This window comes from Marmota monax, unplaced genomic scaffold, assembly GCF_021218885.2.
Source record: "Marmota monax isolate L192 unplaced genomic scaffold, Marmota_monax_Labrador192_F-V1.1 WCK01_AAM20220418_F8-fsc00004, whole genome shotgun sequence".
In the NCBI taxonomy this organism is placed as follows: domain Eukaryota; kingdom Metazoa; phylum Chordata; class Mammalia; order Rodentia; family Sciuridae; genus Marmota; species Marmota monax.
Genome location: NW_026692881.1, coordinates 14,006,158 through 14,027,415, shown reverse-complemented (window position 1 = coordinate 14,027,415; position 21,258 = coordinate 14,006,158). Strand labels below are relative to the sequence as shown.

The window sequence follows — 21,258 nt, the reverse complement described above, 5'->3', positions numbered from 1 at the left end:
TCCTTCCTCACATTCTATTAGACCAACCCACTCCTACCCTGCCAGTTATGGACTACAAACACCACATGTACCTGAGAGAGGGGGCCCACTGTTACACAGACACACATGTGAAATGACAAGAATGTGTCACTGCCTGAGTGGGATCCTCGTAAGAGGCCTTCACTCTAAGCTCTCTAGCTTCTAGCCTCAGCCCCAGGATCTTCCAGCAAGATGTTCATTCCCAAGCCCCAGGGAACCATACCTCAGGTACTGGGGACCTCATCTGCACCTGGGGGTAGAAAGATGCCACTTCAGGGAAAGAACACCACTCTGAAGTTGCAGTTAAGGTCCCTTCACTAGCACAGCTGCCCTAACACAGGAGGGCTGGCTGAACTCCTAAGCCAGGAGATCAATCATGTATGCCCACCTTTGCTCTTCTATGCATCTCACCAACAAGGTTTGATCCACAAAATACTTATTAGGCACCAACTATATGTCAGGCTCTTGGTCCAAAAGATTAAATCTCTGATCACAGGGAATAAGGGGAGGCAGCCAGGGTCAGATGATGATATGAACTACAGAGAAAGGTGAAAAAGCTTCCTGGAAGGGAAGCCGACACTGGGCTGAGGAGAGAGAGGGACCCATTCAGGCACTTGGGGGTTGAACAAGGGGATGAAGAGTAAGAGATGCTCCAGAAAAGAATATGGGCAAAACTCATATTGTGACTTCCAAGCCAGTACAAAGACTTTGAACGAGATCCGGAGTCACAGGAAGGGATGAGCAAAGGAGTAACAAAATCTGACTTAAGAGTTTACAGCATCACTGTGGCTGCTGTGATGGAAATTGTCTGTCAGGAGACAAGGGAGGAAGTAGGAAGGTCAGTGAAGAGGCCAACTTAGGGTGAAAGTGGTGGAGACAGAGAGTCAGGTGCAGGATACACTAAAGGCAACACCAACAGACATCGATTAAATGGATGTGGGATTTGAGAGAAAGGGAGAGGTCAGCGATGACTCCAGAGTTTAAGGGACTGGGCAACTAGAATAAGGAATTCAACCTTCGGAGATAGGAACAATGAAAGGAGGAACAGGGGTAGAAGCAAGATTCATTCTGGCTTGGACACATAAAACTGAGAGACCTTGTGGATATCAGATTTGTTGAGTAGACAGCAAATCTATAAGGCTGGAGAGTTGGAGAGGATGGTAAGATTATAAACTTGAGCATCTCCAGCATATATAATATGTAACCGTATGTATAATCCTACAAGATTCACATAGATGATCATGTGTAATTTGTCTGTATGTTTACTGTCTGTCCCCACAAGACTGTAAGCTCCCTGTGGCCAACGACCAAATCTGTTTACAGTCAGCAAGGTACAGGGCACTCACTAATTATTTATTGAGAAAATGGAGAAGTTGCCCAATTACACTTTTAAGAATAGCCACACTGCCCACAAAAGAAGCAGACTCCCTCCCAAGCACAACCAGCCCCAAACAGGGCCCTGGGCCTGTACACCCAGAGCTTGAGATTCCAGAACGTAAATGGATACGCCTGGCACATCACAGAGTCAGATATTTGGGTTTCAGCCCTGCCACATTCTCAAAGGGTGGAGCTAGGCAAGAGACTTGCCTGTTCTACTACCTGTATTTCTTCTGACAGTGGCTGGGGGATGGGCTGCTCCACCCAGGTCACAGGTAGAAATATTGATCTACTTGGGGTAGATGTATAGGCTGGCAAGCGCCCCTCCAGATCCTCAAGTATTCACAGAAGCATGCAAGCACACCCAGCACCTGGAGAAGAACCTACGCCTACTGGGGATACATTCAGAGAAGCAAGAGAAATAAATAATAAATGGCAACAATCCAAAACTTGATGAGATGAGAGAACCTTTTATCCAATGCAAGAATTCCTGACTAATGGCAGGGATTCACCTGTCATGTAACTGAGAAGATAGAACTAAGGACAAAAGGTGGCATTATAAGGCAATATATTTCACCTCAATTACTCCAGTTTTGAACAGTCACCTTTATGAAAATGATAAAACTGCTCTAATGACCTTGTTTAATTCCCTGCCTGAGATATTGGAAGTGTGGCCCAGAGAGGCTGGGCGACTTGCCCAGGATCACTGAACAAAGAACCAGGACTAGAATTCAGGTTCTAGCTCTCTGCTGAGGATTTTTTCCCAGTATAGGAGTGACAAAGAAAAGGCGAGGGTTACAGTGGGAGCTGGGGAGTTAGTTTCGGGCATTAGTCTTTTTCTTTTTCTTCTTCTTCTTCTTCTTCTTCTTCTTTTTTTTTTTTTTGGTCAGGGCTTGAACCCAGGGGCACTTTTCCACTAGCTACATTCCCAGCCCTTTTTTATTTTTATTTGTATTTATTTTTTTAAATATCGTTTTAGTTGTAGTTGGACATAATACCTTTATTTTATGTATTTATTTTTATGTGGTGCTGAGGATCGAACCCAGGGCTGTGCATGTGCTAGGCGAGTGCTCCACCACTGAGCCACAATCCCAGCCCCATTATTCATTTATTTTTTAATACCTTTATTTTTTGTATCATTTTTATGTGGTGTTGAGGATTGAACCCAGTGCCTCACATGTGCGAGGCCAGTGCTCTGCCACTAAGCCACAATCCCAGTCCCCCTTTTTATTTTTTGAGAGAAGGTCTCACTAAGTTGCTGAGGCTGGCCTCAAACTTGCAATTCTCCTGCCTCAGCCTCACAGTTGCTGGGATTACAAGTATGCACCACCACACACCTAGCTTTTTTTTCCTTTCTTTTTTACAGCGCTGGAAATTGAATGGAGGGCTTCACACGTGTTAGGCAAGTGCTCTACCACTGAGCAACACCTCCAGCCCTATACATTAGCCTTACAACATGAAACTATATCCTTGTCAAAGGGTAAGCTGCAGATGTTAAAGGAATGCTAGATGCATGCTGTGAAGTTAAGAAGGATTCTTCCCTTGTACCAAATCTGTGATCCTACAGAGTTCCCCTGAGCTTTGGACTTTATGAATAACGCTATTCATAGCAGGACCCATGGAATTAAAATAACGAATTCACTAGCAGGCAAAAAAAAAAATGCAGGTATATACTTCAGTAAAATGTTTACATAAAGAATTCAGGTGGCAAGGTGAAGTTCGGTTAGCTTTCTAAAGTCAACAAATATTGAGTGCTTCCTCTGTACAGGTCTCTGTGTGCTATGTGCCGAGTGTGTGTATGCATGGTCATATGAGTGAGAGACAGAGACAAATACACAAAGAAAAGAGAGAACCCAGGTCTTCAGGCTTGTAATGTGGTTGCTGATACAAGACTGTGAACATCAAAGAAATGACTAATAATATGGAGTAGATAATTATCAAGTAAGTGGCATAGGTAATGTGTCTGCAGGAGTTCTCTGAAGAAACAATCACTTCTGCTAGGGGCGGGTGGGGGAGGTTGTCAAGTGGGGCAATCAAGAAGGACATGGGATTTGAGGTGGACCTTGAAGGAAAAAAAGGTCTCAATAAGAAGGGGAAATGGATGAGCAAACACTGGTGGCTCATGAGAAGATAAAGAAATAAGTCTTACAAGGACTAGGCCACATTTGAACAGCCTTGAAAGAGCTTGTAGGATTGAGAAGGTGCAAAAATGTTTTGAATATTGAAACTACAGGGTTTAAAACATGTTGATTTAACAAACGCCTCCTGAGAGGACACTGTGTGCAGGTATTTGATGAATGACTGAAGGCGAACTTGCCCTTGGTGGGGAACTCACTCCAAACTGGCAGAAGAGGTGGACTTGAGATGACAAGGGCATAAGTCATTTGGGAAGAGGCATGTCTGAAGGAAGAATCAGCAGGCCCCAGAGACCAACTGAATGGGAAGCAGAGGACAAGGAAGCACAGACTCACCAGAGAGAGTTCTTCAAAGAACAAAGTCAGGCAACTTAAGAACAGAAGAGTAAAGGGAAGGTAGTTTAGGGGAGATGCACAGCTTTGTTTTAGAGGTGCTAAATCTTAATTCTATCTATATCACGGTGTCCAGTGGGTGCTGGATATGTGGGTCTGGGGTTTCAGTTGAAGATAGAGATGTAGGGATCTTCCCAATGGTCAAAGTGTGGGATTGAAGAAGATTTCTCAGGGAGGGAGTGTAATGAGAAAAAACAGAATGTCAAATTGAACCATAGATGTTCCAACCCTAGATGGGTAGAGGGATAGGAAAGTGGGTAGTGGGTTAGAGTGATCAAAAAGGAAAATCAAGACAGTCTAATGCCAAGAAAAGAAGTGGGGGAGACTTTCAGTGGAAGAGGGTTGTCAACAGTGAAAACATGCTATAAAATCAAGGACTGAGCTTATAAAAAAAAAGTTGATGAATGAATGAATGAAAAGGAAGCCTTTGGGTGGAAAATCAACTTTCCTCAGTCAGAAGAATGGCCAGGGTTGCCCTCAGACAAGATTTTAATGTTCAGTTTTACCCCATTCTTCCTATGAAAACACGTTTCTTCCTGCACAAGTCATCCTGTCCACCACACAGACATCCTTCACTGCTTCCCCCAGGTCTCCCCCATTCTTTTTTCCAGTTTCCGCAATCCAAGCAACACATCTTTGGTGGAGAAGTAGACAGGAAACTCCAACTAGAGTTTCCACTTCATTAACAACTGTGGCTGTAGCTTCTCTTACACAAAAGGGTATGTGGCAATCAGGTGGAAGAGAAGATGGGGTTCTAGCCCAGCTGCACTACTAACCAGCTGTGTGACTTTGGAAGTTACTCAACCTCTCTGAATATGGACACTTACACAGGGGGGATTAAATCTACCAGAAATCTAGACAAGTTTCAAAGGCTCCTTTGAGCTCTAAAGTCTATTTTATCATTCTCAGAAGGGTCCTTGCAACACCTTCAGAAAAGGAAGTGACTACAAGACTCAAACGACTGCCAGACCTCTTCCCGGGGTGAAGCGCCAGGATAGGAAGGTTGTACCAAGAAAGTAAGACAGCGCTGCCCAGGCCTCTCGGATCACCAGCGAGCAGATCCCACTCCTAGTGCTGGGAAGGATCCCAACAAACCTGAGGGTGACTCTCACTACGCACCCCAGCTCTCTTAGACTCCCAGACGGCCAGGAGGCTCTAAAAAGCCCTGCGGGGAAAAATAAAGATTTCCTTCCCAGAGTCCTGAGCTGCTTTTGCAAGTCGGATTCCGGCAGACACGATCTGCAGCCCGATAATGACACAGTCTTTGCAAGGAGCGACTGTTCTTTCGTCTCGCTCGCTCAGAGTTCTGGGGCCGCCTGGCTGCCCGCGCCGCGCCCCGACGGGCCGGCGTCCGACCCCGGCCCGGGCTGCCAGGCCAGCGGTGTCCTCATCCTGGCCCCCTCCCTCCGTGGCCCCACTGCGGTCTGCAAACATTTCCTGCCCCTGCCCCTGCCCCCGCCCCCACCAGGAGCTTCCCAGTTGGAGCGAGTTGGTCTCGCAGCCGGGTCAGAACTTGCAGTTGCCCCAACTCGGCTCCCCTGGTCACCCCGCCCAGAGGAGGGGGGTCCCGTCCGCCTTCGAGAGACATCGAGGAAGCCCAGGCGCCGCGGGAGGTCGCTCGGGAACCCCAGGGCTCCGGCCAGGAGGGGGACAACTGGCGGGGAGTCGTGGCCCTGTTCACTTTCCCAGCGTTACCTGCTCGTTTGCGGGGGTGTCCTGGGGCGGCCGGCCTCTCACGGCGCTGTCTCCCCACGCAGTTGCCCATGCTGGCTCCTCAGCCAGTCCCCATGCACCGGAGGCGGCGGCTGGCCGACTGCTCCGCGTTCCTGCCCCGGACGGCGGAGTCCGGGGTCAACGGCTCCTGCCGCTCGGCATCGGGCGCTCCCGGATCTCCCCCCGGGCGCGCTCTGCCCGGCGCCGGCTTCGCCACAAACTTTGCGGGCCAGGGGAGAGAGGGAGGTGGCCGACTCTCAGCACAGTCCCAGGTGGCCGGGCCAGGGGGGCCCGCGACGGTGCCCGGCCAGAGACCAGCCCCGCTGGAGGGGCGGAGAGGGGGCGGGCACCGCCGCAGCTACTCAGGGTTCGCTCGGGGATCCCAGCTGGGGCCGGCCCCCCAGAGCCTGTCACTCACCTGCCTAACCCCGCCCCAGCCCGGCCCAGCTCTCTTCCGCCGGCTGGCGGTGCCCGCGCCGCCGCCGCCACTCGCCCCAGGTGCGCATGTGACTGACGGCACCGCCCCTCGGGCCGGGCCTGATTTTCTCATTGGCTTCCCCCAGAGTGCGCACCGCCCCCCGGCCCCACCCAGCCAGGTACCCGCCCCTCCGCCGGTCTCCCGGGGAGTCCGGCAGGGAATTATTCGCCCTCAATGGCCCCCGGCTGCGTGCCCAGCAGGCTCCTCCCCTCTCCGCGCCACCGCCCCGACCTCAGGCCCCGCCCCTCGAGGAGGGGCAGTCCCGTCCCTCCCTGGAACTGCCTGGACCGGAGCCGGCAGGCACGTGATCCAGAGAGCGCCCCGCCCCCTCGGCCTTCGCCCAGCAATTGGCTCAGAAGGCGCGTGCGCGAAAGGTCTCTCTTTTACCACCTCCTACTTCCCCACCCACCGTCTCGGGTACGCGTCATGGCTGCCGCCGCCGCTCTGGAGGCGGCGGCGCCTACGGGCGCCCTGTGGGGCCTCGTGCAAGACTTCGTCATGGGTCAGCAGGAGGGCCCCGCTGACCAGGTGGCTGCAGGTACGGCTGGCAGCGCCGCGTGGCTTCCACATGGCCGACTAGAGGGAGCGGCCTCAGCACCAGCGCGGGGCGGGAAGGGAGTGAGGGACAGAGGTGACTTTGAGAGATTGGTCTTGGGCTACTTGGTGAGCATCGCGAGCTTGAAAGCCATAACAAGTAGAGTTAGTTGCATCTTAGAGCGCCTTTACATTCCTCATCGCCCTGTAGTCAGTGATAGAGAATCATTACATTTCACAAGTAAGGAAACAGGCCCAGCGAGGGAAGGAGACTTGCGCAGGGCTACCGACCAGGTAGGAGGGGGAGTTGGGACTCGAACTCCTCCAGGTCGGAACCAGGTGCTCACGCCACGAGACGGTGCTGTGTGATGTTGACGTGGGGAGATGGATGTTAAGAGGCATCCGCTCCTTTCGCGAGGCATCCTGGGAGTGGCCAGTGGCCCCTCTCTGACTGGCTGTAATCCGAGGGAGGAGGAGAAGAGGAGCCAGTCTCCGGGGAATTGAAGATAAGGCTTTATTCCGTGCCTTAAGAGTTCTCAATTAATTTGTTTCACTACTTTTTTGTGTCATTTTCTTCCCAGATCTCCAGTTTTCTACTTTTGACCAGTTTTGAGGAATCTCTTAGTTTTAACACTCTAAAATTTGAACAAAACAAATTCCAGGCCACTTTGGAATTCTGACTTAGCTCTTTTAAGGGGGGGGGGGCAAACCTAAAACATTATCGAATGTTAGGCCTTCACATTCAAGTTTAATAGCATACAAAATGAGTACAGATAAGGTTTTAAAAAGTATTTATTTTGGGAGGTTTTGCATGCTTGGGAAAAAGTAAAGGATATGTTTCTCTTGCAAATTGAACAGATTAACTTTTAGGGTGAGAAATGAATCTGCTAGGAACATAACACTGATACTTTGCAATATTAATTTTCATTCAAGTCATTTCACTATTATTGAACACATATTAGTCTCCAAATATGGCATAAAGCAAATGAGATTAGATCTGTGACCACCAAGAACATAATGTGGTTGAAGAGACAACCATGCTCTAAGAGGTTTGTGCAGGTTGCTTTGGAAGCATCAGTGGACAAATGCCTGGTGCTGCCACTAAGCTTATCATATTACAACTTTAGAAAGTATAGTGTGTTATCAGGGCTTACAATTAATATGTACAGTGTGTTGTCAGTGTCATTTTTCCAATGTTTTATTATGAAAATTTTCTAACATTCAGCAAAGTCTGAAGAATTTTATAAAAAACACCTCATCACCACCTAGATCCTACCATTAACATTTTTCTGTAATTTGTTTTATCACATACCTATCCATTCATTTAAATTGTGTGTATCAGTATGCTTGTCTCCTATTTTGGCATATCATTGACTAGGATTTGTTTACAGTTTATTTTGGTATAATGTTTATATCCAATGAACTACATATTCAAATTATATATTCACTGTTTGTAGCTAAAACAATCTCATCCACTACCAAGATAAAGAACATTATTGTTGGGCTGGGGATATAGCTCAGTTGGTAGAGTCCTGCCTCACATGCACAAGGCCCTGGGTTCAATCCTCAGCACCACACACACACACAAAAAGAACATTATTGTTGTTATCTGTAACTTTTCTTTCAAATTTATACATTCTGAAAACAATAATTTTTTGATTCAGAACACTTTGAAAAGAGAGCTCAGTATTTTTTTTTTTTTGTACCTGGGATTGAACCCAGAGGTGCTTAACCACTAAGCCATATTTCCAGCCCTTTTTTATATTTTATTTTGAGACAGGATCTCGCTGAGTCACTTAGGGCCTCGCTAAGTTGCTGAGAAAGGCTTTGAATTTGCAATCCTCCTGCCTCAGCCTCCTGAGCTGCTGAGATTACAGGTGTGCACCACCATGCCCAGCTGACAGCTAAGTTCTTAAAAATATTTTTGTAACATAATTTTATTTATGCCTTAAAAAATGGCCTAAAATGTTTCCTACTTTAACTTGGCTCATCTGTCTCTCTCTGTAATAGTAGACATTTTGTAATTTAGCCCTCTAAAAAAAAGAAGGTTGTTATAGAAAAGTAGTGATTGATGAAATTGAAAAGGTTTGATGGGGTTGGATTATGTATAACCTTGGCTTCTAGGGCAAAGGATTTGAATAGACTATTGTAGGTAATAGAATCATTGTAGATCCTTAAGCAAGCAGAGCCATAAAATGAAAGCAAATTTGGAAAGGATTAAGTTAGAATTCTCCATCTTAGCTCACAACCATAGTTAGGGTTGTGGAAGGTTGACAGTTTTTGCTTTCTGATCCTCCAGCCTATGTCAATCTCTGTTAGTGCTAAAGGGACCAGCCAGCTTCCTGTTCAGCCATTTGTGGCAGCAGCCTCCAACAAATTATAAATGCAGAAGGAACTTCCACTCAGTGATCACAAATGCAGATTCCATCAAATTTGTTTTGCCCCTAGGGAAGTTTCTGGTGAAAGTAGGTGTCAGCTATAAAGAAGGAGCAAACAATGGAAGGGAAATGACCTGGAAGCCCAAGAGTTAGGACCTCTCCTGAAGGTGTTCAGAAGCTGCCACCACTTGAAGTAAACCTTCATTTTCACCATTGCTTTCTTGGACCTTTAGTTCCCAGCATCCACCTTATCCTCTGAGTGCTATCATTCCCATTTCCCTCCACTACTACTGATCCAAGTTAGATGTTGGAGTCAAAGTCTAGATTTGAGTGGCCACCCCCCAGACATCTCACACTTCCAAATCTTTATAATACTTTTTTCTCAACCACTCATCTACTTATTAGGAGAGTTGTTTAGTAGCTGTGTCTGTGTACATCTCCAAATAATACCCTTCTCTACCACCAGTATCTCCTAGAACTAATATAAGTATATAAACAATAAAAATTGCTTTATGTAGCCATGTGTGGTGGTACATGCCTGTAATCACAGCTACTTGGGAGGCAGATCACAAGTTTGAGGCCAGCCTGGGAAATTTAGTGCAAGACCCTGTCTCAGAACAAAGTTAGAAAGGGCTGGAGATGTCAGTGATAGAGTGCTTGCCAGGCTTGCATGAGAATCTGGGTTCAGTTCCCAGTACTGGGAGAAAAAAACTGCCTATGTGAATGGAGTGAGAGATGTTGAAGGAAGAATCTGAAATTTGAGGTCAAACCAGTTATGAGGCTTAAAAGAAAGGGCCCAGAGTGTTCCCAAAGTTTTAAGCCTGAGTATGAAAAAAGAGGAAGTATTTTGTCCAAAAGAGGAGGTTGGAAAAGGAGCTGATTTGGGAGAGTATGATTTTTGGACATGTTGAATTTGCAGGTGGTGAATATAATTTTTTTCATTTCAAGTTATTTGGATTTTCCTTTGTTTCAATCTTCATTATATTGTTTTCTCACATTTGTAGTTGCTAGGGGAGACCACTATTCATGAAATGAAAAAAATGAGTAAAGAATAATAGAACAGGGGCTGGGATTGTAGCTCAATGGTGGAGTGCTTGCCTAGCACATGTGAAGCACTAGGTTCGATCCCCAGCACCATGTAAAAATAAATAAATAAAGGTATTGTGTCCATCTACAACTAAAAAGAATATTTTTAAAAAATAGTACATAGTTTGGAGAAATGTCTGTGCATCAGCAGCAGAAAGGGCATTTGAGAACCTGATTGGAACCTAGTCCTGAGAGATTTTTCTCTCTCTGGCTCATATCAGTCCTCCTACATCACCCCAGACCTACCCGCACTGCCTTGGGCTGCCACTACAGATTCTCAAGAGACTATAACTCCATCAGACAGAGATCCGATTGTGCCTTCTAGGTCAATGACCTCATAAATACTCCTTTGAGGAATCCTCTGTGTCCCACATGAATCAGTTCCCTGCTGAAGAGAGTAGGGAGCTAGGAAGTGCTAGTAAGTCCATCTGTGAAGAATAAATCTTGAACATATAGGGAAAACTTAGGCCTGCCTAGAAAAGGAAAAGAACTTTTATTTTTTTTTTCCCCATAATACCAGGGAGTCTACCCTTAGGAAAATTAACTCTTTATTAGCTTCTTTCATCCCAGAAGTCCCGTGTATAATTAATAGTATTCCCAGGTATTTAGGTTATTTTCATGTGGGAGTACTTATAGTGGTAAAAGAATTAATCACTTAAAGTTAGTAATCTTTGTAAACCCAGGAATATTACTTTTTTTTTTTTTTTTTTAAACCCAGTATCTGTTTCTATCACTATGGTGACACTGAAATAGTTAGGCTGTGATTGATGTGTTTTGTTCGTTTTGTGTTACTAGAGATTGATCCCAGGGGCCTTTTACCACTGACCTGAGATACATCCCCACCTCCCCCGCCCCATACTTTTTAAAAAAATTTTTTTAGTTGTAGATGGACACAATATCTTTATTTATTTATTTTTATGTGGTACTGAGGATTGAACCTAAGGCCTCACTCATTCGAGGCAAGTGCTCCACCACTGAGCTACAACCCCAGGCCTCCCCACCCCTTTCATTTAATTTTTTATTGGTTCATTTTAGTTATACATGACAGTAGAATTCATTTTGACATAATCATGCAAGCATGAAATATATCTTGTTCTAATTCAGAACCCCAGTACCTCTCCTTCCCCTTTCCTGTCTCTACTCCTGCTCTCTTCCTTCCCTTTTTATTTTGAGACAGGATCTCCCTAAATTACCAAGCCTGACCTTGAACTTGAGATCCTCCTGCCTCACCTTCTGGAGTCTCTAGGATTATAGGCATGTGTCACCTTACCCAGCATTGATTATTTTAATGTCACTCTGCCCCACCAAACTGTGGGCTTCTTAAAAGCTCCCTGTCATTGGGCATGGTGTCACACACCAGCAACTTAGTGGCAGAGAAAGGATTGTAAATTAGCCACACCCTGTCTCAAAATTTAAAAAGGGCTGGGGATGTGGCTCAGTGGTAACGCGCCTTTGGGTTCAATCCCCAGTACCAAAACCAACAAAAAACCTCCACAAAACTCCCTGATATATTTCTTTTCTTTTTTTCTCTGGTACTGGGAATTGAACCTAGGGGCACTTTACTACTGAGCTACATCCCCAACCTTGTTGTTTTTTTGGTTTTTTGATTTTGGTTTTTTTCATTTTGAAACAGGGTCTCACTGAGTTGCCCAGGATAACCTCAGTTCTACTCTCTCAGGTATCTGGGATTATAGACATGTGCCACCACACTTTATTCTCTGCTGTATTTATATCTTTTTTTGGTGTCACCCAGGGGCACTTAACCACTGAGCCACATCCCCAGCCCGTTTTATTTTTTATTTTGAGATAGGATCTTACAGAGTTGCTTAGAGCCTTGCTAAGTTGCTGAGGCTGGTCTTGAACTTGTGATGCTCCTCCCTCAGCCTCCAGAGTCGCTTTATAGGTGTGCACCACTATGCCCAGTTGCACTTCAGCAATTTTAAATGAACAATTCAGTTGTTTTTTTGTTTGTTTTTAATATTCACAGTGTTCCATAATCTAAAAATTCGGTAACATTCTCATCAACACCAAAAAGTAGAAGGCTTTTGGACAACAGTCACTATTCACTATATAGTCTGGTTATAGAGATGAAAAGAAGGTTTCATATATGAAAGACATTTCTGAGGTGAACTGAAATAGATGTTTAATTTAGTCTCCTCTGTGAAAATATCCCCAAAATACCAATTCTAGTTTTTTGCCAGCTTATTTCCCATTTTCCTTAATCTTTCTACTGTGCTATCGCCTTATTATTTTTTCCTAATTGTGTACTGTTATACTCCTCCCCTTTTTAAATGTACTGCATAATTCAAGATGGGATCCTTATGAAAGTTTTGAAGACTAAAAGGCTCCACCAGGAGAGTTCACTCAAGTATTGGGATGCAAGGAATCATGTGCAAGTGAATGTTTCTTTGTAACAATAAGGTTTCACACTGATGTATGCTGAATGCTGAAGAAGTTATTTTTAATCAGAAAATTTGAGTGGGAGTTGACTTTAGGGGCATAATGAAACTTTCTTTGCTGATAGAAATATTATTATTATTTTAGTGTTTTTTTTTTTTTTTTTTTTTGGTAATGGGGATTGAACCCAGGGTTGCTAACCACTGAGCCACATCCCAGCCCCTTTTTGTAATTTATTTAGAGACAAGATTGCACTGAGTTGCTTAGGGCCTCGCTAAGTTGAGGCTGGATTTGAACTTGCTATCCTCCTACCTTGGCCTCCTAAACCACTGGGATGACAGGTGTGTGCTACCGTGCCTGAGATAGAGTACTCTTTTATGGTTCAACCAAGACAGGTATTTCTCTTCATGAAAGTATTACACTTAAGGAATCAGACATGGAACTCAACCATCAATTCCTTGGTTGGTTTGTCCTATGAGTCTGACTCCTGCCCCTTCCCCCAACCCTACAGCCTGCTCATTTTTTCCCTTGGCTCTTTCTCAGGAGCTAGGGCAGCAGCTGGGCCTTCCACATCCTGGCACAAGCAGGGCTAAGAGTGCCTGATGTCTACATTGGTGCCAGTCACGAGCTGTGAATCCTAACTAGAGCTCTCCTTTCCTCAGTCTGGTTGGACTTCTCCTTACTTTAGTGCCAGAGTAAGCCTCTGTCAAGCTCAGCTCACAGCTGTTACCCTGAGGCCAGAGACTTAAGGAGAATTGGAAGCTTAGGAGTTTGTTCTCAAGCCTCCCCCACCCCTACTTTTTCCCTTGTTAGTAAGAGGTAACTAGCTAAGGTCCTGCATTTAGAAGTAGGTGAGTTAGGAACCCAGAACAGGTTCCTGAAAGTAATTCCCTGCATATCTACCATACCATCATTAGCTAGAACTCCTCTTTGTTACTCTGTTAATCAAACCCTTATGAAAATAACCTTTTGCTCTTTGTTTCTCCCTTGAAATTGTAAACTAAAAAGCTTCTGTTAAGTCTTCCTGTTACTTTTGTACCGCTAAAATTGTTAAGTAATATATTTACCTGGTGCAACACTGAAAAAGTGCCAAAGCGCAATACAGCAAGAAGTGTCCCTCCAAGATGGAATGCAGAGTGTAACTAGTGTATAACATACCCTCATCTGAAGAGGGCAGGGAAAAAGAGCTGACCTAGGTGACTTTGGAAAACAGTATTTTATTTTATTTTTTAACACCAAGATCAAAATTGTATATAAACTACTGTGTTTGATTGATAATTCTAAATATAATTTATGGCCTATACCAGGAATGAACAAATTGTAAACAATAGATAATGGGAATCAGCTTTCTCACTGTCAGAGAAAGAAATTATAAGTAAGCAAAGGGGGAAGGCTAGGATGAAACCGATAGTCCTGGATTAGAGTTGGAGACTTTAATATGATCTTCAGATTAGCTTAATATATATGCACACATAGAGAAATAGTGATAAAAAAATTGTGTAATGTAGGTTAGGATGCATACATGTATTTCCCAGCTTTCTGTGCTCAGCGGGCTTAGAAATAGTGTCATCTTAATAACAATGAGCACATCCGTGCTCAGATCTTGGTTTCTAAATGCCATTTTCAAAACAACAAACAGGGCTTCTTGAAGAAAAGGCTGATTCTGGGGTAGAGCAGGGAAATTACAAGATGAACCTGTACTATTTTGTAGGGCTAGAAAGTAAAAAAAAAAAGTGCTCAAGAAATTTCTTAAAAAGGGAGGGGGGCCTATCAAAGGAACACAGGAGCCAACCTTAAGTTCAATGGCCAAATATGGAACAACTTGAGCTACAATATAAGTAACCTTTTTATTTATTGGGCATTAATAAATTGGATTGTATTTATTGAATTGTTACCCAAAATATAAAAGTCTATGTGAATCTATACTGATATAATAAATAGCTGAATTCTTTTTACATTTTATGTTATTTTGGTACTTGCAATTGAATCCACTGAGCCATATCCTCAGTCCTTTTTATATTTTATTTTGAGACAGAGTCTCACTAATTTGCTGAGGCTGGCTTTGAACTTGAGATCCTCCTGCCTCAGCCTCCCAAATTGCTAGGATTACAGGTATGTGTCACCGCACCTGGCCTGAATTTTTTTTAGAAGAATTTAAAATAATACAGGTAGATACTCCTCTCTCCAGGAGCTTATTCTTTCTGTCGTCCTTGAGTGGGGCTAGACTTAAAGACTCTCTTGTAAAGAAAAGAGTATCAGGAAGGAAAATAATAGCTACATAGTACAGAGACCTGGTGGTTGTACCTTGACTGAGTGATCAAAGCCTCACCAGTGGTAGAGAATCCATGTGGGTAACTTGTACCCTTGATGTGACCTGAAGAAAAGAGTACTTCATCTCTTTGAAATTCTTGAAAATCCCAGTTTAGACATGAGGAAAGCATCAAACAAATCCAGGTTGAGGGACATTCTTCTATAAAGTACTTCTTTTAAACTATTAAGGTCATGAAAAACGAGGAAAGGTAAGAAAATTTCACAGAGTAGAAGGCAGTAGGGACTCAGGATGGCTAATGGCAATGTAGTATCCTTCACTGGAAAAATGGCATTAGTAGGAAAATCTGGTGAAATTTGAATAAAGCCTGGAGTTTAGTTAAAGGCATGTGTGTGCCAGTACTAATCTCTTAGGTTTTTGTCTTTCTGGTCCTGGGGATTTAGTCCAGGGGCATTTTATCACTGAGCTATGTCCCTAGCTCTCTTTATTTTGGGACAGGGTCGCACAAGTTGCTTGGAGCTGCACTGTGCCATTGAGGCTAGCCTTGAACTTGTTATCTTCCTGCCTTAACCCCTCTGGGACTACAGGCATGTGCTGTCATACCGGGCAGTCTCTTAATTTTAACAAATGTATATGGTTTGAGAAATGTAGCATATAAGATTTTAACATTAGGGGAAATTGGGTAAGGGTTATATAGCAACTTTTCTATAAATCTAAAATTATTCCAAAATAAAATGTTTCAGTGAAAAGTCTACTGCTGTTGCTGAGTACAATGGTACCCACCTGTAATCCCAGCAATTTAGGAGGCTGAGGTGGGAGGGTCACAAGTTTGAGGCCACCCTCAGCAACTTTGCAAGATTCTATCTCAAAAAGTAGAAAAGACTGGGCATGTTGCTTAGCAGTAAAGCACCTCTGGGTTTAATCCCCAGTACCAAATTTAAAAAACAAAACAAAAGTCTACTTCTCAATCCCTGGCTATTCATTGTCTTTCTGAGATAATATTATTCTTTCCTGCTATGTCTTTCAGACATGTAAATAAATGTAAATGAGAACATCCCCTCTCCCTCTCAAAACAATGATCTGTACATATTCTATGCACTATTTTTTACCCCGTGCTGCATTCATGTATTTATTTCGCAGTAGTGGGGATCCAACCCAGGGCTTTGTACGTGCTAATCAAGAGCTCTGCCACTGACTGAGCTACATCCCCAGCCCTTCTTATTTTTATTTCTCACTAAGTTGTCCAGTTTGCCTGGAACTTGTGATCCTCCTGCCTCAGCCTTCTGAGTAACTGGAATTTCAAATGTGCACCACCTTGCCCAGCTATTATTCTGCTTTTAGATGTTCCATTATTAGTGTGTATAGAGCTGCTTCGGTGTTGTTTCAAATCTTGGCTATTATGAATAATGCTTCAGTGAACTTGGGAGTGCAAACATCTCTTCAGATGTAGATTTCATTTCCTTTGTATATATTCCCAGATTTTTTTTTCTAAGTTTATAAATAGGTATGTGTTCATTTATTCTCTCTCTCTCTCTCTCTCTCACACACACACACACACACACACACACACACACACATATACAAATAGGATTTCCCCCTACTATGTCTACAGTCTCTTATATAAATATGGGATGGTTTTTAATTTCATAATACTAACTTTGTACCCAGCTATCTTAACAAATTATTTTTTATTTCTCTTGGGTTTATTATAAATAATTTCCAAATGATTTACTTTCTCTTTAGTTTTTATACTGAAAGCTGCATATCTGAAGTGTTACTGTAACACTTCTTATCTAGGAAGGGGTTCTTGGCAAGTGCAGTGGGCCCCATGGTATCACACCTAGGGTAGGCAGGAAGCACTGGTATTTAGAGCGATGGAACCCTGTAATAGGGGTTTTATTTTTGTTTTTTCATAATTTCTTTGTTTCCTCTAGATGTGAAATCTGGCAGCTACACAGTGTTACAAGTGGTGGAAGCCCTTGGGTAAGAGTCTTTGTTCTAGAATGCTCTTCTAGCCCTGCCTATGAACTCTGAGAAAATTATTTTTATGCATTGCTGCTTTCCTGGAGCCCGAATTTCCTCCATATCCAAAAACCCCTTTCTATCAGTATTTCAGACTAAGCTTACATCTTTGAATTGTTCTGAAAAGATACCATGTCTGACTAAAGCTTAAGGTAGTGTTAGGAAGCACACAACTTGTAGGTACACAGCTCCACAAGTTGGGCCTGGTGGTTGGTTGAAGGCCATCCACTGTTGTTTAATTAGAGCAAGAATACCTTTTGTATTTCTTTAGGCTCACCCAGCCTCTATAGGATCTAGATGACCTGGACCTGAAGCAGACAAGCTGTGGACTGTGTCTAGAAAGTGGCCAGGAGGCAGACCTCACACCAGATCACCACTGAGGGAAAAGGCTTAGGGAAACAGCTAAAAGCAGTGTTTTTAAAATCTGGGGTTCCATCCTCCCTAGAAAATAATTTGTTTATAGTCTAATGCCTGCCTTCTTCATATTCTATAATTGGGGGACCATTTAAATTGATTAGCTTTATTAGCAAGGGTTGTTAACTGTCACAGCCAGCATGTCTTCTGAAGCAAGAGGGAAAACTAGAAAATGAGGGAAATTTAAAAACCTAAATCACCTATTCAGCATTTCTCCCACATAACACATCATTTCTGTATAACTTTTGATATACATTCTTGTGGCCTTGGTTCATTTTTGTTAAATATTAGTTTTATTGTAATATAATTCACATATAAAATTCACCTTTTGTTATTGTTATTGTTTTGTTATTGGGGATTAAACCCAGGGATGGTTTAATCTAAACCATTAAACTACATTCCCAGCCTTTTTCACTTTTTGTCTTGCTAAATTGCTGAGGTTGGCCTCCAACTGTGATCCTCCTGCCTCAGCTTTGTGAGTTGCTGGGATTGCTGGCATGCACCACCACATCCAGCATAATTCTCCATTTTGAAGTGTCTATCCCATGGCTTTTAATATATTCATTGATTTATGCAGATTTTAGGGCATCTTCATTACTCCAAAAAGAAACTTATGCTCATTAGCATTCATTACTTCTTCCTCCTTCTTCTCAGCCCTTGCAATCTCTAGGAATATGCCTATTTTAGAAATTTAATTTTCACATGGAATTATATAATATGTGACCTTAGTGGCTGACTTCTTCCACAAAGCATATTTTCAAGGTTCATCCATGTTAGATATTATGTAGCAGTATACATTTCTTGGCTTGATGAATAATACTCCATTGTATAGGTTAAGTTGATGGGTATCTGGGTTTTCAGTTTTTGGATATTCTGCATAACGATGCTATGAGTATTTGTGTGCCTTGGTTCATTTATAAGCGCTGGGAGTGCATAATTTTCTACTTCCTGAGAAGTTTTCCTATAAGTTCCTATCCTACAGATCCTGTCAGAAGGGATCTTATTTTTGCTCCATTACTCCTTATTATATGCCTTTATCCTTGAGGTTTACTGTAACTATTGTCACTTGCTCCTTACCAAGAATTTATTTCCTGCTTGTTTTGTGTCTAGTATGTTTATTTGTAATCTCTGTAGAGCTATTTTGAAGGTAAATCACCTTGTTGCTTCAGGGCGGCTTCTCCCATATCAGTAGTTTTACATAGTTAAAACCTTTATTCTGGCCATCTTTGTAACCTTTCAGTGATAAGGTTTGGGGATTTTGTGTTGGGGTTTTTTTGTGTGAGTTGTTTTCACCTAGGACTTTGGTATGGTGTAGTGGTTCTCAGCATTTTTTCCTTAGCAGTAATTTATAAAAATATACCTTTTCTCCTGTTTTGCTAGAAGCTGCAGCTGCCAGTTATCTCTCAAGTCTTGTGGGTAGCTGCTAAGTTCTGTTTCAGGAGTATCAATGTCACAGTCATATTACTGGGAAGAAGAGAATAAGCACAATTCTTATTAGGTGTCAAGATGGGAGTGCCTGGAAACAGTAACTTCTGTTGGCTGTGGTGTCACATGTGCCTCTAATAATGCCAGATCCATCTGGGGATCAGTTCTTCAGGCTTCAGTTCTTAACTGAGCACCTTTCTAGAATGTTTTTACTCTTTTACGCTTCTATGTCCAGAGGCTGAGTGTGACCAATTGTAGAGTGTTTATTACTTCAAAGGTTTGAACAGGTTAATAATAGACTGTCTCTATCCCATTTTCTTCCAGGTCCTCTCTAGAGAGTCCAGAACCCCGAACTCGGGCACGAGGGATCCAACTTTTGTCACAGGTGCTACTCCAGTGTTACTCCTTGCTCCTGGAAAAGGAAGGTACTGGCATCACTAGTAGGAATATCTTCCCAGATTGCTGAACCAAGGCATCCCATGTTCAAATTAACTTTATAGGAGGGAGAGTGTAACATATCTATAAACTACTAATTCAGGGTCTTCATTCCTCACTGGTATGTGTGGTTGAGATGGTAAAAGCTGAGCCATGAGACCCATGGGTTTCAACTATAGCTTTAGATAATTTTTTCACTGTATCTTCCCCAGTCTATAAAATGGACAAAGTAATGTTTCCAGTACTGTATCTTAGCTGGAGAAGAAAAGTAAATTTTGTCAGAACACAGCCACAACCATTTATTTACCTATTATCTACACTGTTTTTAGGTTACAGTGGTAGATTTGAATAATAGCAATAGATGCCATGTCCTATAAGCCTATAATACTACCTGGCCCTTTAAGAAGAAAAGTTTGCAGCCCCTGGGTTTCATCCCCAGCATCAAAAAAATAAGAACACAACAACTTTTAGGGACATGGGGTATAATTCAGTGGTGGAACATGTGAGGCCCTGGATTCAGTCCCCAGCACTGGAAGAAAGAAGAAAATCTGCAGACCCCAATTCTGTAGAGAGGCAGTTCTGGAACTGAGAGTGGATTTCACTGTGGATCTATGTGAGAATAGATAATATTTTCTTTCACCCTTTTCTTCCCAGTTGTGGGAAGGCATGGATATATCTCAGGGTGAAAGAAAATATTTTGTAGTGAAACCCAGACTGGGACAGCCTTAGAGACTGAGGGAAGGAGCAAAACTGGTGGGCCTCCCTTACGCCTGCATGAACTAATGGCTGAATCTGGTTTGTGCAGTGGTACACCTGATCCTGTTCTATGAGAACCGGCTGAAGGACCATCATCTTGTGATCCCATCTGTCCTGCAGGGTTTGAGGGCACTTGTGAGTTCTCCTTTTCATTACCTATCTGTATTCACGGGAGCCCTGTCCAGTTCTTTCCTTGCTCTTTGAGGGTAAGGCTTTATGTGCTAAAAGGACAGAGACCCAAATGTGGGACTAGATTAGTGTTAGCCAGCCCTACTTATGTTTCTACTCCAAAGAGTAAAAGTAACCTTTGGGGGACTGGAATTCAGCTGAATCGGAAGAGAGCTACCAGCTAGATGTAGAAAGTTCCTGTTAGTGTTTCCTCCTAAACCAGGGTGTTCTGATTCCCACCAGAGCTAACTAGGCCTCTTTTAGGTTGTGTCTTGGAAAGTATATTCTAATTCCATCAGTGTTCACATATCTTCCCTTCTCTCCCCAGAGCCTATGTGTGGCCCTGCCCCCAGGGCTGGCTGTGTCTGTGCTTAAAGCCATCTTCCAGGAAGTACATGTACAGGTGAGTAATAACTGTCACAGTGGTATTCTTCTCATCCCCTACCCCTTGATGTAACTAGAATGAGATGGCAAAACATATTGCTTTCTAAATTCTAAATTCTTTCATGTCTTATGACCATATTTATATTGGTATACTTTCTTATTAGATAAGGAGAGGGAGGGATGCATGCCATTACGTCTGACCTATGTCCTCTTAGCCTAAAGAAAGTAAGGCATAAAGAAAGACAGGCTTGGGCTTTGACATCACTGCCATGCTGGTCAGTAGCCATACCCTTTCTCTACAGTTCCTCTTAGGTTGATCTTATGCTGGTATAAAGAGTTATCCATTTAGAGATTATAAAATAGGAAGTAGTTGTATCAGCTGAGGTATATTTTAGCCTCTTTTTTGATTTCCTTTCTCCCCTACCCTCAAGTCCCTGCTCCAGGTAGACCGACATACAGTCTACAGTATCATCACCAATTTCATGCGAACTCGGGAAGAAGGTAAGAGGCTGGACTCACTAGAAAATCTGAAAGTGAGCACACACTACTTTTTTTTCCCGTTAGTAGGATGCATTTTAGCCTGGGGGTTATATAGATAAGAGCCAGTACTCAGAATGATGAAGAGTGAGTGGGGGTCCATTCTCCCCTTCTGCAATATATAAAGTTTTTTACATTTTTATCCTAAAATTATACATATATATATATATATATATATATTTTTTAATTGTGTGTGTGTGTGTGTGTGTGTTTTTGTATTCATCCCTTTATTGAGTACTTTGTCTTGAGATAGGAAGACAATAACGGTCTGTTCTGAGAGAGGAGCAAGTGATAACAGAAGGAGAACACAGGCCTCCTAGGAGAAAGTCTGAACTTTCT

The 21,258-nt window shown here is 43.1% G+C and overlaps 2 protein-coding genes across 3 annotated transcripts in view; one reads left to right on the top strand and one right to left on the bottom strand.

Moving 5' to 3' along the window:
* Ubtd1 (ubiquitin domain containing 1) overlaps positions 1–6,026 on the bottom strand; it is a 53,522-nt gene extending 47,496 nt beyond the window's left edge. Inside the window, exon 1 of the mRNA XM_046449965.2 lies at positions 5,619–6,026. Coding sequence (XP_046305921.1) covers positions 5,619–5,688 — 70 coding nt within the window. The 5' untranslated portion in view covers positions 5,689–6,026. The remainder of the gene's footprint in view (positions 1–5,618) is intronic.
* Positions 6,027–6,500: 474 nt separating this feature from the next.
* Positions 6,501–21,258, top strand: part of Mms19 (MMS19 homolog, cytosolic iron-sulfur assembly component) — a 28,547-nt gene continuing 13,789 nt past the window's right edge. For both annotated transcript variants that reach the window (XM_046449953.2, XM_046449952.2), the window contains exons 1-6: positions 6,501–6,652; positions 16,713–16,761; positions 18,964–19,064; positions 19,880–19,965; positions 20,327–20,401; positions 20,814–20,883. In XM_046449953.2, the coding sequence (XP_046305909.1) occupies positions 6,541–6,652; positions 16,713–16,761; positions 18,964–19,064; positions 19,880–19,965; positions 20,327–20,401; positions 20,814–20,883 (493 nt within the window). In that variant the 5' untranslated portion in view covers positions 6,501–6,540. The remainder of the gene's footprint in view (positions 6,653–16,712; positions 16,762–18,963; positions 19,065–19,879; positions 19,966–20,326; positions 20,402–20,813; positions 20,884–21,258) is intronic.